The 19,129-nt window shown below is 39.2% G+C and overlaps 1 protein-coding gene across 2 annotated transcripts in view; it reads left to right on the forward strand.

The window, feature by feature from the left end:
- Positions 1 to 19,129, forward strand: part of LOC134527345 (sodium/hydrogen exchanger 2-like) — a 430,632-nt gene that overhangs the window by 285,204 nt on the left and 126,299 nt on the right. For both annotated transcript variants that reach the window (XM_063359946.1, XM_063359947.1), the window contains exon 11: positions 7,735 to 7,830. In XM_063359946.1, coding sequence (XP_063216016.1) covers positions 7,735 to 7,830 — 96 coding nt within the window. The remainder of the gene's footprint in view (positions 1 to 7,734; positions 7,831 to 19,129) is intronic.

The raw sequence follows: 19,129 nt of genomic DNA on the forward strand, positions 1-19,129 counted from the left end.
AAATAGCCGCAGCTGGGGAGAAATGTCTCGCTGCTGTATACAAAAGTAAAAATTTCCCTCGGCACTTTTTTTCTTTGTTTATTTTCGTTTGTGTATATTAACTGTTATCTAGCTTTGGACATTAATTTTAATTAATTTGCCTCACTGTACACTCTATCCAAACTTTACCCAACTGGTTTCCTCATGGTTTTAGCATCTCATAAGTCAGTCTCTTGTTTGTCAGCTATAAGCATACAGTTTCCCCACCTGTCATGCATGGACGAGTTTAAAATTTCTATACCCTATGGTCCAGCTGTCATGACCGGGAGCTCTGAGCTCCTGCTTCCATCAGGCCAGTTGGACACAACCACCACTTAAGCTCCTTCCGAAGTGAGCAACTTCTGTCATGCACCCACACTCAAATTACACCCACCTCTGGCACGCCTTGGGAGCCAAGTTGCTCTTGTTCCCGCTACTACAAGATCCTGCCTCCTTCCCCTGGTAAACCGAATTTGCGACGATGTTCTAAGAACTGTGCCCCCAGCCAATGACCGGTCATCGCCCTGACATCCTTTTGTTTTCGGATCGCGCCTTGCCTTAGCGCCACTGAGCTACCTCAAACGCCATCTATCGACGATCTCGCCAACTATAACTATATTAGTTTCTATCTTGCTCGCCAGAGAGCTGCACCTTTCGGGCTAATGCCCATAGGCACTGTGTTGTTGCTGCTATGTATAGTCCGTGACTGATGGGAAGATCCCTGCCAGGAATGAGGCCGCGAAGAGTAGAACTGACGTCACGAGGGACACGGAGACAAGGGAGTGTTTGATTTTGTGCAAAGTGAAAACATTGACTCGACTCAACGAATACAATATAATGTTTTTGCGTAGCACCATGAAAGAGATGTCTAGAAGCATCCGAAAAGGTATTCACTATGTGTGTTTGCTAAACAAAGAATTTATAATCACTTATGCAAAGCGATAACACAAAATGAGTCATGCTACGATACTTTTCACATGCTTCAAAGTACAGCTACGAAAGTTAAAGTAAGACATGAACTCACCATTAATACTCAATTCCAGTTTCACAAACAGGAGTATGTAGAAGTCGTGTGTTGAGGGCCGCAAATATGAATATAAGATATGCAGTTGACGAAAAGCCTATATTGTAATATTTGTAATATTTGTTATTGTAGACCGGTGTTGACATAATTATGGTTTTTCAGACATAAATAAACCATATCACTTCAGATTTTTCTTAACATTTTTCCAACGGCCGCGCCAGTTCTGACTCCGAATCAGTATTATCACTCGGCGTCGGCACTGCAGCATATGATGACTCGTCACTATCAGTTTCAGGGTCGCTGTCGTCACTATCCAAGTTAACTATAATAGTGTCTATCACGTCCGGAATAATTCCATCTTTCTTCCAAAATCTCGACGTGCTGTATGTGTCTACCAAATCCCGCCAAGTCTTCTTTCGTCACTGATGAAATTGAAGCTTTTGTCGAGTCTTTGAGTTTCGTAAGTGATAAATCGCCAATGACATTCTTCTCTCTAACTAGTCTTTTGATTTTTCCACATGCTAACTCGATTGCATTTAGATCACACATGTAAGGAGGCAGTCTGAGTACTGTGCAACCAAACTGATTGATTTTACAGTATATTCTGTATGCTTTTTCTTTGGGCTTATGCAGTTCTATAAGCTTGTTCAAATCTACTTCGCGCATCCTCTCGTTGTATGCAACCCCATTGTTCTTTAGCCACAGCCTAATGTCGTTTTTTAGTGCATACTTGGATGGGACTTCATTAATCTCCATATATGATATGGAGCATTGTCCATCACAACTACAGCATTTGGTGGAAGTTTATTCAAAAATATTTCGTCTATCCACTTTTAAAAATTCACATTATTCATTTGGCCGTGGAAATCTCCCGTGGCAGTTCCTGCTTTATAAATAAACAGTGCATTAGGAATGAATCCATTCGCATTACTTGCATGCAAAAAAATAAGCCTTCTACCTGAGCTAGCATTTGTTTGAACTCCGAATTTATCTTAATGCTGCCAACATTTAGAATCAGTTAAATTACTGTCTATCCAACTTTCATCTAGATAGACAATATCTCTACCTACTTCGCGGTAGTGTCGTATTTTGCGAAGGTAGTCATTACGCCTTGTCACTATGCCCGCTTTTTCAACGAGTTTTTTTCTCTTGGACCTAGACTTCCTCCACTTAAATCCCATTATTCTGATCAAACGATGTAGCGATCTTGATCCCAATGGAAACTCTATATTGTTCTTGATTATAGGCAACAATTTCGGGACAGTTGGAATTTTCTTCTCGCGAACATAAAAGTCATGTATTGTATTTCTGATAATGCATCTGTCGAAAACATCCACAACTATGGTAGTGTGTTTTTGCCAATCACTTCGGTTTTTACCAGGTGTTGATAAAGAACTGTGACTATTAGTTGTATTGCGTACTTTGTTCTTCTTTCTTATTCGTTTCACCGTTGGTTCGCTTACACCCACGTAGTGAGCGGCTCGACGTGTTGCTTGAATCAAAGGAAATGCTGGGACACCATCTTTAGCTTCATTGTCACACTTTTCAATAACCGTACTTATAATTTCGCGTCCTTCACTGTGTACCACTTTCCTCTTTTTAGTTCCACTAGAAGCCATTGCCGAAATAAAGATTGCAATTTACAGTGGACACATTCACACAGTTACAAATAAAAGTACTAGAAATTATAATTGTTACTAAAACAAACATTTAGGTCTACTTGTCTATACAAAAATTAGCATTCACGTGTTAAACTGACAGCACATTTCGAATCAAACTCGACTTCTAGAGAAGAAGACCGAGGTTTCCGCGCAAGACTTCACACTGCTTAGGCGACAAGCAAACAACTGCAGTCGCCCCCCCCCCCTGTTTTCTGGGAAATCCGACCGCCACCACCCCTGCCTCACCATACCCGTGCCTGGGATCTTCCCATAAGTCACAGACAGTATCTGCGCACACCCTCGTGGCCATCTTGAGAATTCAGCTCGAGATAGTTCTTCTGACTCGCGCCTGAATGAGCTACATGTATGACACGGTTGTCCCTGAATATAGAATAACTGTAGGATAGTAGAGAGTTTTTCTAATTTTTTTTTTAGAGCGCCCTTGCGCTCGCCATTCCTAACCAATCAGAAAACATCTTTCCCCTCCCATTGTCTTCTCGGCTCCGAGTGCGCCTTTTAATTACACGACTCTCCAGTTGCTTAACAGATTCGCCGCCCAGCTGTCGTCTAGAACGTTCTCCCGCTCGCGACACTTACGTGAGTAATTTTTTACTGAGAGCAGGTGACAAAATTTAAAGATGTAGTCCCGATGACAGAGGGAATATTTTCCCTAAGTATTGCTCTGTTCTTCGCTTTCTACTTAAAGTTAGTGTGGTATTATTTTAGCTCGTCCGCAACTTCCGCACGTGCTCGGTCATCTCCTGATGCTGTGACTACTGGATATCCCCCACCACAGGGTGAGTGATACTGCAACCTTCCCTAGCCCCTTTTTAACCAGCAAATTCGTCTCTTTTGCGGTTTTCCGGCAATTTTCTTATTTGCTATGACGTAGCTGGGGCTGATCCCGTCGGTGGTGGTTGAAGTCCCGGCTGCTCAGATGGGTGGTTGAGGGGGTTCAAGCCTCGTGCCCTTGGGATCAAGCCTAGCGCAGGTGTGTCACTGTCCCGCTGGGTGTCACTGTCCTGGAAAGTACCGCAGGTTCTCGTCGTGGAACGAGATGACAAACCTGAGAAGTTTCCTCGCCGTGGTTGCGTCCCGCGTCGACCGAGGCGTCCGTCCGCGAGCGTCCGCGAGCACGCGCCTCGAGCGCGTCTCGCGACTCGCGACCCACAGCCACACTCACTATGCTGCTCCCGCGGCAGCTGCGCGACTTGCGATCTGTCGTCTTTGGCGATCCGCGCGATACTGCCGATACGACAATCCCGCTCGCCAGATTATCTCTCCCCACACTCCCCTCTTCCTGGTGCGTCTTGCCCGCGTTCCCACAGCTCTTTTCTTTCGTTCAATTCCCCCCTTTATAAACACTTTTCCACACACGTGCACATCGGGGCAAAGAGGTGGCAATGTGCAACATCGGTCTAAGCGACTGGGCAGAGCACTTGGGGTGACGTCAGCTAATTTTAACCACCGTGAACCGTCTGTTCACAGTGTGGTTGAAGAAACACCACGTAACTCATCGAAGTAGCACATTCAAGTAACAGCATCCTGGCCCCTGACTTTTGAAGTCACTGAAATGTCCGGTTCCATGAAGGCCTATCCCCGCTCCAAGAAGATTCTTGTGTAATCCTTCGGATATACTATTGAGTTTGTATTTCCGCATAGCTTTACTAAAATTAATCTGTAAAACAAGTTAAAGAATGGGGTTTATTATTGCCAAGGCTGAATGTTGCTACAAAATTTAATACAATGATATTATTAAACTATCTAATTTAATCTTAACCCCCTTCCTGCCAGGATATAATTGTTAGAATCACCAATGTCACACAACTTTGTTAATAACTAAAAATAATGTAGTCTTGTTTCCTGGTCTATGATGTGGATATTCCAGTCAAAGGAATATAAATGGTGTGTGGATTTTCTTTACTAAACACCCTTTCAGTAGCTCGAATCTTATAAAATTATTTATTACGATCCACCTGTACTTTACCTTGCTTAAGAGAGTATCCTAAATTACATGTTCGTCGCTCCTGCTTTCCTCTGGTAGATTTATGACTTTAGTGTCTTGTTTTTCTACCCAGCATGTCTTACAACCTTCTTTGTCTGTCCCAGCAAGGGACTAGTTTCTTAACCAGAGAACGGGAGACATAACAGAGGAAGTGCGGACAACATCCTCAAAGACCTGAGATACCTCCAGTTCGTGAGGCCAGCAGCTACAGCAAAAGTCAACCTGGCTCGTATGCAAATAACTTCTGATGCTGAAAAATAACATGCTTATCGTGTACATAACCAGTTATTTCTGTGCACATTTATATCATGATGTTTTTCAATTTATTATGATGTCGATTTATACACTCTTACTGTATATCATTTCTGTAGTCCAAGTTAATTTTCAATTTTGTAATTAGTTCAGAGTGTTTTGATGTTCAATCTACAAGACGAAATTTATAATGTACAATAAAGGATTTTCATTCTTTTCAGATGTAAAAGTGGATGAGGATAGAGTAAAATCCAACGAAAAAGGGAGGGGGAGATAAGTTTCGTGCCAATATCTACACTAATTTAAGCAGCACCATAAACCCTATTGCAGTTAATCTCCTGCATATGTAATAAGGGTTGCGCTGGGGTCTCCAGCTGCTGCAAAGCCAGGCTGAAATGCTCTGCTCTATGCACGTTCTACCGTGGCAAGTTCTGCAGAAATGTGCTTACAACCCACGACGACATCTCTTCAAGTGCAGAAGATGACATCAACGATATTCCCATATTGCAATCAGTTTTTCAACTTCAGTATTTCAACCACACATTTTAAACTGTCTAATTGGTAACATAAATGTAAATGTAGATTAATGTTAACTAAGTGAATGTAAATTTATTATTATAAAATATTATTTTAGGCAAAATCCTATCAATCAGAAATTTTTGCTCGAGTAAAATATTTACTTATTTGTACCTCATGTGGTTACATTGATTTCAGTAACCAATCTACGCATTCTTATCTAGGTTAAGCAAAATTTTCTACAAATTTGAAATTAAAAAAAAAATTAATTAAGGTGTTTCTTTTTTGTCAGTACTGACGAGACTATAAGAGCTACGAGCACCCACATGAATTCCAATTTAAGTTAATTAAATTCCGTGCACATTTTGTTCAAGTGACATTTACTGTAGGACCTGTCATTTTGCCGTTTTCAACTCCAAACATGAAGAAAACTTAAAATATGCTACATTTGACAAAAACTGTTCAAACTTTGAAGAGCTGTATCGCTGTAACTGTTAGACCAACACTGTTTCTAAAAACGCATAGTTTAGGCGATATTATCGAAAAACCGACAAAAAAGCTAATATATTTCTGTTTTTTGACAATCATTTAGCTAGCACAGCTTTTAAGGGGTTGCAAATCTGGATTTTTATTACCAGTCAAACTCTCATATCCAAAAATCAGTAATACTCCATTTAATGCAAATTACAATGTAACATTTGACTGGCGTATTACATCTTCATCTCTCTTGCTCCGTCATATGTGCTATAGTTACAATGTAAATATCATAGTTGCCTTATGCTCGACCAGAAGCCTGACGCTAGTCCACAGCCTTGCGCTTAGAGGCGATAACGCGCTAGCGAGCTTCAATCATACTTACAGGGTAATTATAAAGTCCGTGAAACATTTCATAAAATCGGTATAGCAAAATGGAAAAGAATAACGTACGTAACAAATTATATACCGCGTGAAAGAACAACTCTCAAAGTTTTTTTGAATGTAGCGCCAAAAAGCTATTTTAAAAAACAACCAACAGGGGCGCTAGTGCATGTAGTTGCTGAAAATGGCTGCGAACCAGGCAGAGAAAGCCTTTTGTGTGCTTGAATACGGCCATAGCGGATTGGTAGTGAGTGTCCAAAGAGCTTTCCGTGGCAAGTTTAACAAAACACCACCAGTTTACAATAGCTAAATGAAATGGTACAATAAATTCGAGGAAGACGGCTGTTTGTGCGACGCAAAATGGTCGGGTCGGCCAGGCGTGTCACAACAGACAGTGGATTGTGTACGGGACGTGATGGTACGGAGTCCCAAGATGTCAACTATCGGGCTAGTGCAGAATTGAACATCCCTCAGCCAACAGTGTGGAAAATTCTTCGTAAGCGATTAAGAGTGAAGCCGTACAAATTGCAACTTCTGCAAGCCATCAGCCACGATGACAAATTGCTCCGACTGCAGTTCTGCATTACCATGCAGAACCGTCTTGAAGACGATGACTTTGCAAGCAAATTAATCTTCAGTGACGAAGCCACTTTTCATCTCTCAGGAAGAGTCAACCGACACAACACACGCATATGGGGGACAGAGAATCCACATGCAACTCTCTAACACGTCCAAGATTCGCCAAAAGTTAACGTGTTCTGTGCCATCTCAAACAAGACAGTTTATGACCCCTTCTTCTTCTCTGAGAAAACTGTCACTGGTATCACCTACCTCGACATGCTGCAATTGTGGCTTATGCCACAACTTGAAGCTGATAGCAGGGACTTCATCTTCCAACAAGATGGTGCTCCACCTCATTACCACAATGTGGTACGAAATTATCTTAATGAGACGTTGCCACATCGCTGGATGGGCCGCTGACCAAGTGCTACTCCTGTGGCCACCACGATCACCGGACTTGACACTTTGCGATTTTTTCTTGTGTGGATACATCAAGGATAGTATTTATGTTCCACCTCTACCACAGGACCTTGACGAATTGAGACACCGCATCGTAGCAGCTGCTCTTACCATCACTCCTGATATTCTGGGTCGGGTATGGGCAGAATTGGACTATCGATTAGATGTGTGTCGTGTGACGCAAGGTGGATACATAGAACATTTATAACTAGTGACAAAAAACTTTGAGAGTTTTTCTTTTACGTAATATATAATTTGTTACATAATTCTTAGCCATTTCACTGTACCGATTTTTTGAAATGTTCCACGGACTTTATAATTATCCTGTATTTCTGACTATATGGGCCCCTTAAAAGTACGTCTTGTCTGTGGTGTTTCAGCATCACTTTCTGCGGTCTGGTGCAGGCTCACTACGCCTTCAAGAACATCTCACGCAAGTCTTACATTACCGTCAAGTACTTCTCCAAGATGGTCAGGTGAGTAGATGTATCTTGAACGAGTTGGGGTCTGATGGACACTCTTGTGAAGCCTTCCTTGGAAGCACTTTTGTGTGCGTTCGGCTGCTAAATTATCGAGTCAACATTGTGCTAACATGATTTCAACCCACCCACCAGCTAGAGCACTACGCATAATTGTAAACTCTCAATCGACACAACGTAACACAACATAGTACAAGAGATCACGTGAAACTAAAAAAATTAATTACTGATGAACTGTTTTATATTTGCTATTTGATGTGTAAACATATTAGCTCTCATCATTAGGTAGGGGTAATTTCGTGAAAATGGAACGAAAGTTGATTAACAGAAATATGGCACAAAGATGGCAAACCCACTGTAGCAACATAAACACGTATACAGTGACTGTAGTAAACATTAGGGTACATATCAAAAGTATTGGTGGGCCAAATGAAACTTTTTTGATTGTGAAACTACCCTGGAATATATTTGTTAATCTAAATAATCATCGTAAAAAGTAATCACAAGTTTTAAAATACTTAAGAAATCTGGTTTTACAATTATTACTGTACATATTATTCTTTTAAATTCTTATTTAGCTTAAAAGCACAGCGGTAGAGCACGCACCTGTTATCGAAAGGGATGTAGTTCAAATATCGTGATTGGAAGTTTTTACTTTTTTAATAACAAATAATACATATAAAAACATTTTAATAATAATTTTCAATCAGATCAATAAGCCTAAAGTTTGTAGGAATTATTTGTAGACTGATTTTAATCGTTTAAGCAAAAACAAATATAAAATCATATAGGCCTACTTAGTGTTAAGGGTTTTAAAATGTTTCGAGTTAATATTTTAGTAATGCAATACAAAATATAACTTCTAACGTGTGCGGATACTTAATAGTATTAACTTTTAGTGAATTTTAACAAAATTGTCATTGTTTAACAATAGGCTATAGCGTCTGCACGTCAAAGTTAAGCGAAGTATTATCTAAATTAAACATAATGTGTCATTCATTCAGGCAGTATAAATTTCTTTATACAAATAAATTAGTTTTTTTAATCAAATTATATATATATTTACATCTCCAACCACAGCATTATTTTTTCTTTTGAATGAAAAAAAAGGAACATTACAGTGCCAGTGTTAAAATTAAGCCCTAATTTTTATGGCTGTAATGATTTTTAGTCGCACTTTGCAATAGGAATAGTGAATGATTGAAAACAGAAATTAATGCCCAATAACTGATAAGGTTTACCATCTAAATAACCAGTTATTCAATCAGAACCATAACTGCCATAACCAGTATTGGAAAATAACCAGTTCGCTGATCCTTATCTGCTCTCTGTGTTTTATGGTGGCAATAAACGTTTACATTTCAATCATCGAATTCTAGCGGCGGGCGCAGAAAGAATCCGTGTGATTCGTATCCAGAAATTGTGGTATTTTAAAAGCGAATATTTTATATATCTATTTATTAATCAGGTTCGGCATCATTTTAAAAAAATTCTACGTAAAATTTCGTGTCCGAGTTTCGTATTATAAGTTTATTTGCAACAGGAACATCATGAGAACACATGAATTTGCTCATTACCGAGCGAGTACTGAAAGACTCACTCACGGTTTTTTAAACATTGTGTTGATGAATATATGTGTGTTTGTCACTACATAGATCTATGTGGTTTATAATTTAAGGTTAAGCCCAAATTTGCACTCTATTTTTACATAATGTCGAGATTTCTTTCTAGCTGCACACTTCAATGCAAGATTGGTTGAAGCTTACTGTTTATTTAAAATTGTATTTTTATATAAATAGCTTCTCCAGTATTTGTATGCAAATTTTTTATGCAATAAGATAATTTAACTGGCAGTTAGGATCAACCGTATTTTTGACTCAACTTATGCGCACCAAATCGACAACCAAAGTCTTTTGGACCAAGCACACTATTAAAGAGTAGATCTCGGAGCCAAAAATCGATCTGTGCACAACTGTGAGACGTAAACCAACATTCTACTCTATTAACTTTAACACGTTTTGCTGCCAGGCAAGGCTCAACTCGAATAACACAGTTGCAAGCAGAGATTATCGTTAAATTTAGTTTATAAACGAACTAGGTTAACTTTTAAAAAGCTATAACAAGATGTGTTGCATTACATTTAGGGAGTTCTTTGTTACCGTTATGTTGAGCTTTAGGCACACGTAAGTTTCTTTTATTACTTATATAATTGATAGTTCGTTATGAACCCGTAAAAATATGCGTTTATATTCAGGTTCAAGCTTAATTAAAAGCATTTGCACATGCTAAAGATATTTTTCCATGTATCAAGAGTAATTCAACTTTTCCATAAGAACCAACAACCAATATCAAACATACACAAATTGTTTTATTGAATGTGAGGCAAACCAGATCAGGGCGTATGCAGATCAGCTTCAAAGAAAACTGACACCGAATTTATAATAGTATAAAATAGGGGCTTCTGGGCCAGGCTTAACAAGGTGTCAGAGGTACCAAACGCCACCTTGGATTGTGACGTCACAGTGACCATATTGGATGATCTTTGACCTTGACCCATGACCCATGACCTTGACCTTGATATTTTACCTTGACCCTTGACATTTGACCTTGACATTTGACCTCGATCCTGCTTGCCATCTTAAAGACCAACATCTTGGATTCATCCAACTCGATATTGAGTGCCCCACTCCTTATGTTGCAATTAACATTACAGATGCCATATTTGATTTTATAAAATTTGTACTTTTCATTATGGTCACCATATTGGATTCTAGAAAGGTTAAATTTTTCGTTGCAGTCACCATCTTGAAAATCTATAATATTTATGATAGAAAATTGGGTAAAATTTTTAAATTTATAAAAAGTTGTTTAAATCCATGTTAAAAATAATAATAAATGCACTCACGTCATAGAGTCCTTGGTTCGAGCCCGGTGAGAGCAAAAATAATGGCGATAGATATTTCCTCCTCGGAAACCACCAGTAGACTGACCTCCCACAATTAATGCTAAGGAATATATTACATCAGCCAGTGTGATGTCATGTTGGCCATCTTGGATGCACCATTTTCTTTTAAGCTTCTAGAGGGTGCTGTCACCATTTTAGTTTAATTTTTACCTGCAAGAGTGAAGTAATTAGTCATTGCCAGGGTGCCCACCATCTGTCGGCCATCTTGGTCAACAGCTTGAAAGTCTGTAATTTTTAGCTAGAAATTCTGGAAAAATTAAAAAAATCATCCTAAAAAATCACTTGTTAAAATAATGATTGACTCGATCGATTACAGTGCTTGGTTAGACACTTATTCAATATGAAAATGGTAGATTTATTAAAAATACCATAAAAGTGACAGTTTCAAGAAATAAAACAACAAATTTACGAATAAAAATATATATTACATAAATTCTTCTTTACTACAAGAACAAAAACCAACGAATCACTAGCGTTTTTTGATATCTGCATCAGCTACCCACGAATTAAAGCGAGTTGATATGCCCAGCCGTTTGATGTAGGATAGTCCATTTCTTCATTTAAGAATATTCTCCACCAAGAATGAATCAAGATACATTGAACGCTGAAACGTTTCGGCATAGAAGCTACCTTGAATAGGCTGGTGGTAAAAATTTTCGAGGTTGTAGGTCCTAGTTCCGATTCGCCTACATGGGTCACACGGAAAAGATTTGGACTACAATTCGTAGTGAAAACTTTTTCGAAGACACTTTTTTGCTTGGAAATACGCACAATGTTACCAATGATAGTTTTACGTTTTCGTGGGTCTTTGTTCTTCATGTTGGAAAATACTGTTCGAAGGAGGTGATCAACATTGACATCTTTATGCTTTATTTTAGTGGAAGAATATAACTGTGGAATTGTATTCACTTATAAGTTCTGGCAAGATATCCAGTCACATGTAATTTCCATTAGCCGTGAACTGTGGCCATATCTTGAAGTGCAAAGTTCTGTTAAACCTTTCGACAATTGAGGTTTTTACACTACTATATGTACAGTAGTGGTTGATGCCAAACTTCTTCATCAAAACTTGAAGGTTGCATTGTAGAATTCTTTACCAAGATTCGTTTACAGTTGTGATGGTACATATCTATTACGCAAAATGTATGCTATTGCCTTGGTTACGCTGATTGCATTCTTTGATTTCACAGGTCTGGCCCAAGCTAAAATGGTAAACACATTGATGACTGTTAACATGTACTTGAAACCTTTATTTTTTCGGGAATATGCTATCATCTCCCCAAGGTACGCCTGGAATAAATCACCAAGTCTACGCACTACGACTTTGTGTGACGTTGTATGAGAGTAAAGTTTGCGAGCGATTCTGGTTCGACTCATTGTATGAAGCCAGCTTCTCGTAATTCTTCAAGTATAGGGACTATTTTGTTTATTACCGAATAGTTTATTGCATAAAGCGAAATCAGCAGCAGTCTCAGACGATCGGATAGTTCGTTTGAGTCGTCCCTATACACATAATCTAAGTTCTAACCACTTTCTAACTTTTTAAACCTTTACCATGTAATACTAGTTCACTGAAGAGTATAGCAAGAATATCGATTTTTTTATGAGCTTCATCTTTATATATGCCACTTATTGGGTCGTTATCGCAAAAGTGCGCATGTATTAGTTCTCGAAGTTTTTTGTACTCTTCGTGAGAATAGCCTTTATGTTCCCTGTGAAATAGCAATTCGTACAGATCTGGAGTTACATGTGTTTTAAACTCCTTTACACATATGGCATTTCCCTTAAAAAAAAAGTTTATTTCTTTAGCACCGAGTAACCACCTATTACGTTTTGTGTACACTCCGTAGGTAGTGTCATAATGCCAGCTCGTGAAAGTTCTCAAGTATGGCTGGACCATTGCATTTACTTGGTGCCCGCATTTACCAAATTTTTTTTCTTGTGCATAGATTCTTATTCTGAAGCTCGTTCGTTCTTCCTCTTCTTTGCAGACGGCACATCTTCATCAACTTCTATTTTCACGCTGATGGTTGGTTCTGCCATATTTCTAAGTTCGTCGAGATGATTACTAAATGGTTTATATATCTATTAATTTTTCATTTGACGTGCGAGTCTGGCTCTTCTAACGAGTAGATATTTTACACGAACAGACTGCATAGCACGATGAAGGTTACTGGCTAAGTTCGACATTGTAGGCCTACTGGCTGAAAACAGATTACAATACTTCCATTTATACTTTTTATTCGTCTGCAGAAACTTCTTCGATGCACGAAGCAACCATATTTTTGCAACGGTTAGCAAGATCTGTTTTCGTTTCCAAATGAATTAGTGATGCATTCAGGCTAATCGAAAAGCCCTCAAATCGTCGCATTTTTGTGCATTCGATATTCTATCATATTGTGAATTCGCTGGTTGATGGCTAGCAGGTACTCTAGTAATTCATTTTTCGTACTTTCTATTTTTTGACCGAGTAGTGAAATGTATTTCCAGATATCGTCGTCATGAGACTTGATAAATTATACAGTTCGGTAGTACGACTGCTACGACCTAATTTCGAAATGCTGTCGCTAATCTTTGACGATAAATTTATCGAAACCTTTTCTGTACCTGCCTTTATATAGAGGCCAATCCTTGAAGATAACTAGGATTCCATGTTAGTTTTAACAGGTCAAGAAACACATGTCTCAATCCCAAAATGCGTGACGTAAATTAAGTTTGTCCATGCGGAAAAGTACTATGACATAAGCATTGTCACGCAGCAGATGCTTGGGTATTTGGCTATACATCTTACACAGGTAAACACAGTCAACTGTTGCGTGTCTGCCCATAGAAAAGTACTCTTGTATTATGCCTTGCTTCTCGCACCGATGTCATCGAAAATTATTAAGGAATTGGCTCTTGCTTCACTATGAGCCACGCATCTGCATTATCGGTACATGGAAAATACTTCAGGCCTTTCACCGATCGCAGAATCGTAGCTAGGCGCTGGAACTTTGGCAAATGCAATGACTTGGAATAGAGATTCCCGTTCTCGAACCGAAGATCGTTTGGTTCTTCCAGCAAACTCAGTAGAACTCACGTTTTCCTTCAGTTGGAAAGGCATGCCATAATGCACTGTATGGCAGAAAGTAATAACGAAACATGTCGCAATTCGCCCTCACAGAATTCGTTGTCGCGTAATGCGTATGGGCAAACACACTTCTTGCTTTATGACTTGCAATGTACTGAAGAAATTGCATAAAAGCAAACACTTTTATACTTTTCGCTAATTTTTGTGTAATGCATCGAAGTGGTAAGAACAAAGAAAACATCGGCGCAGGACTCATAAACTCGTTGATAAATAATATGTCTTTCGAGCTACACATTCTAGGCTACAGGTTCTGTGGCCTAGAAACAAAACTAATTGAACGATTAGCTCGAGGTTACGTTGGCATTAATTCTCTTGACGAGAAGTGCAAGCAGCACGATATTGCCTATTCCCTTAGCAAGGACTTGGAATCACGGCACCGAGCTGACGAGATATTAGCTCAGGAAGCCCAAGATATAAGTAAATCACCAGATGCAGGACTTGGAGAAAAAATCGCTGCATGCGGCGTATTCAGAATCTTGAAGTCCAAGCCTAAAAAATGAATGGGAACCAGTCAAGCCAGGACCCGAAAAATCAATGCTAATTTAAGCAAGACTGGTGCAGGTGTGCTAAAAGCCAAGAAAAAAGACAGACTCTCGACAAAGCGATTACTGGCGGATTTCTACCTTTGCTTTTCCTGCTTTAGGCATCCTTAGTGGCCTCATCGGTGCTACGAACTGTATAGTGTGGGCAGTTAACACTTCCAAGAACGGGCATAGGCAGTTGGAGGAAGCAGTCATTGGCGTAGCTGTGTTAATAAAGTTGGGGGGGACAAAGAATGATTTTGATGTCATGTAAACCCATTCCCCTCCTACTAAGACGGGGGGTCCGGGGGTCCTCCACCGGAAAATTTTGATTTTAAAAGTGCAAAATAGCGCTTTTTAAGCAGTTTTTGTATCTAACCATTGGATACATCGATGTTAAAATTATTATTGTTTCCTTAAGATAAAATTTGATGAGTGAATAATTTACAAATAAAGTTGGGCAGAAGGCAGGGAGGGCACAAGCTCTCTTTTTTTTTTTACTCGAATGGAATTAAACAGTTTTATTTTACAATCATAATGATATTTTTATAAATTATTTTCTACAACTAATTCATTTACGATATTTTCAATCTAAATTTAAAAAAAAAAACATGTACACTTGGAAACATTTAAAAAAATTGTTTATAATTCATAAACTTTGCCTTCGTGTCTACATAGTAGGCTACATCTGTTCCTGTTCCTGTTCTGTTGTCAAACTTGTTTTCAACTGCGCATTTATAGGTGACAATGTCTCATTTGTTTGTCTGTACCTAAGTACGGCTTGCAAATGAGAATCAGAAGTTCGTGAATCTTGAATTTTTCCAGCGCCTTTTTCAAGTTTGTAAATCCTTTGGTAGTGAAAGCAGGATCGCATCGTTTTTCTAGAAATTTGTCTGGACAGTTATGAGTGTAACAATTGCAATAGAAACACGTCACACCATTAACTCCTGCAACAGAATGTAACCATTTATGTTCGGTATACCATTTCGTTTGAAAAGAAAGAGTTTTGTTCTTAAGATTTTGCACAGAGAAAACTGTTCTATCGTTGGGTTGATTTGGTTTCAAATACTCATATTGTGGAACACGTCCCCCCTGTCCTCCCGGTTCCTACGCTCCTGGGAAGCACGAAGACACAATGCCAGCATGGAATCCATTGCCATGGGTAATAGAACGGTGCAGTACTCTACTACGACCCCACAAATTAGATTGAGGCACGAGGAATAAACGAGTGAAGAAATCCTAAGTTCTCGGACAAAACATATGCTTACCAATATATATTTAATTAAGTACCCTCGAAAAATGAAAAACTCGGAGGCGTGCTTATGCGAGAAAATTTTTTTAGGATGCCAAATACTCGTGAGTGTTGCATTATTAATTTAGATGCGTTGATAGGTCGTGGCATGCACTGAGCAGTATACATGAAGTCTGTTATAAAGGCCGAGTACGACGACAGTTTCGGTAATTTGAGACCTCCCCCAAAACTTAGGCAGTACATGCTGTTCTACAATTACGAAACCGAATAGTCGCCTAACCAAATAAACTGTGGTCACTTGTGCCTTCACTTTATTTATAAAAGAATATAAACAATGTTAAGTCATGAAAATAAGTCCGTCACATCTATGTCACTTACGTTGACAGGTCACACTTCGGAGCTCCGGGCAGTCCATTTCCCACCTCTAGAGTTGAATAGAGAATGGTGTATTTGGCTCGCAGATTTTCAAACGTATAATGCTTTACCCAATAACGACGACGATAACTGCAAGATCTGCTTCCTGGAAAAAGATGGGACCACTCACGAAATCCACTTACCCATTGTCTTTTATGAAATTGACGACATTAAAAATTACATCAAGGCAAGGTTACCATAGGATGAAGTCTATCAACTGCATAGAAATCCAATAACTCAAAAAAACATTCCAACATACAGTAAAATTGTTAATTTTACGAAACCTGGTACCATAGGTACGGTGCTAGATTTTGAACCAAAGATGTTCCCTGAGTAGTATAGTTTGGCCGGTCCTGAAACTGGGTCCTGGGTGTGGTGTCTGTGGCCGGTGGTGTCGACCACCATATTGGATTGTGACGTCCCGGCGGTCATCTTGGATGAGTGTAACGGGACACAGCGTAACGGGACAAGTAGGACCTCGACCTTTGACCCTCAACAATTGTCAAAATTGGGCAACAATTACCCAAAATTCCTCAAAATTCGTCAAAATTTCCATAACTGTGGAAAAAAATTCCGCCAAAAAATCTCAAAAAATTCCACAATTCCAAAATCAGGATTTCGAAAATCCTCAAAAGTCGTTTTGCCCTAGAAAGAACCCTAATTCCTAAAAGCGGCTTAAAACTCCTAAGAGCTAGCCGCTCTAAGCCGCCGAGGTAATGACCTTGAAAACTAGGATGCCATGGCAGCCATATTGTATGATGACATCACCGTTGCAATTTCCGTTACGGTCGCCATCTTTAACTTTTTTATTTATTATCCGATTTTAACGAAAACAAATTAAAAATTATAAAAAAATTAAATAATAAAATTTTAATAAATTTTTTATAAAAAACAAACATTTACGACACGGAGCTCGGAGTCCTCGGTTCGAAACCAGTGTGGGCAAAAAAAAAAAATGGCGACCGATCCTTCCCCCATGGTGGCTGCTGGCAGACTGACTCCCACCACTTTTTTTTCAAAGCATATATAACATCATCTAGTATGACGTCATGACCACCATCTTGTCTTCGATGCTGGAAGCCATCATCATTGTATCGTCGGCTAGAGTGCACCGACGCCATGTTAGTTTAATTCGTATCCGCTAGAGTGCAGTAATAATTTATTATTGCTGTGACACCCGCCATCTTGTCATTTGGACGCCATCTTGAAAATCCATATTTATTTAGCTAGAAATTCGGGAAAAGTTCCAAAATTCATTACATAACTCACTCATTAATTTACATATTGATTCGATCGATTCCCGTCCTCGGTTCGATACCCGATCGATGCAATAATGTTTAATTTTATGTAAAAAATAATAATTTCAATAAACCATGTTCAACGTTCGTAAAGAGACTTAAAATCCTCTACTACCGTCATCCTATCAGACATCAAGACCACCATCTTGGAAATGTGTAATTTTAATGCTAGAGATTCGGGAAAAAGTTCAAAATTCATTAAATAAATGTGTAATCTATATACTGATTGATTGGATCGACTAAGGTCCTTGGTTCGATCCCTGGCCGATACAAAACAACTTTAATTTAAAATAATACGAAAAAAATGTTAGGTTTGAGAAAATAAAAACACCACAAGTTCTTTTAAAAAAATGTTATTACATAAATTCAATACACTACTACAAGTACAAAAAAAACACTGACAAATTACCAAAGCCTTTTGGATTCCTCGATTCAAACAGTCTTCTTATTGTACGGACTAAGCCTTTTACATGACTTTAAATGTCTATCCGATCCGGTCATCACCGCAGCCAGAGACGGATTGAAGTTCACATCACTTATATAGTCTCATTAGCCGGTACAACACATGAGTCAAATCAATAACCATGTTCATTATACGTCTCGGGGTTTTTTTTATAATGACGATGTAAGCTATCGAGACGTGAAATTAGTTTATTACACTTATTGCACTGAAATTGTATTCTTTGAACATTATTAGAACAACCGCTTCTTTCATGTCTGCGAGCATTCGAGGTGATAGTAAATGATGCACCACAGTATTTGCACTGATGCGAAGTACGCTCTTCATTAATTGAAGTATTCAATGCTGATGAAACTTCAGCTGATGGTGGAACAGCACATATCGAAGTCTCCTCCAGTGTTGTCAAAGGCGTTGCCAACGGGATCTGCTCCAACATCGTCGGCGCCGAAGTCATGGTTCCCGTAGTCGATGGTACATCCTCCATCGAGTACGACGTTAACGTCGGTACAGATGCCATCGAAGTCTCAAGAACAGGCAATTACACAACTTATGCACCAGAAGAAACAAACTAGGTGATCCGTACACCGTCGACGGCAGTAACAAACTGAGCGTCCTGCTGTCTAGGACTCGTTTATATACATTAACCGGTTTGAATAATACGCGAGTAAAATCAAGAACAATTTACTAAAATACTAGAGTCAAAACCACATTAAAAAAATAGAAGCACCATCAACAAAAAAGGAAGCACATTTGGAAGCACCATCAAAAAAGGAAAAACAATAGGAAGCACCGTCAACGAAAAGGCAGCACATTTGAAAGCACCGACAACGAAAAGATAGCACCGCCATCGAAATGGCAGCACATTTGGAAGCACCGACTACGAAAAGGCAGCAAATTTGGAAGCACCGACTACGAAAAGGCAGCACATTTGGAAGCACCGACAACGAAATGGCAGCACATTTGGCAGCACCGACAACGAAAAGGCAGCACATTTGGAAGCACCGACTACGAAAAGGCAGCACATTCGGCAACACCGACTACGAAAAGGCAGCACATTTGGAATCACCGACAACGAAAAGGCAGCACATTTGGAAGCACCGACAACGAAATGGCAGCACATTTGGAAGCACCGAATACGAAAAGGCAGCACATTAGGAAGCACCGTCATCGAAAAGGCAGCACATTTGGAAGCACCGACTACGAAAAGTCAGCACATTCGGAAGCACCGACAACGAAAAGGCAGCACATTTGGCAGC

The sequence above is a fragment of the Bacillus rossius genome, chromosome 1 (genome assembly GCF_032445375.1).
Source record: "Bacillus rossius redtenbacheri isolate Brsri chromosome 1, Brsri_v3, whole genome shotgun sequence".
Taxonomy (NCBI): domain Eukaryota; kingdom Metazoa; phylum Arthropoda; class Insecta; order Phasmatodea; family Bacillidae; genus Bacillus; species Bacillus rossius.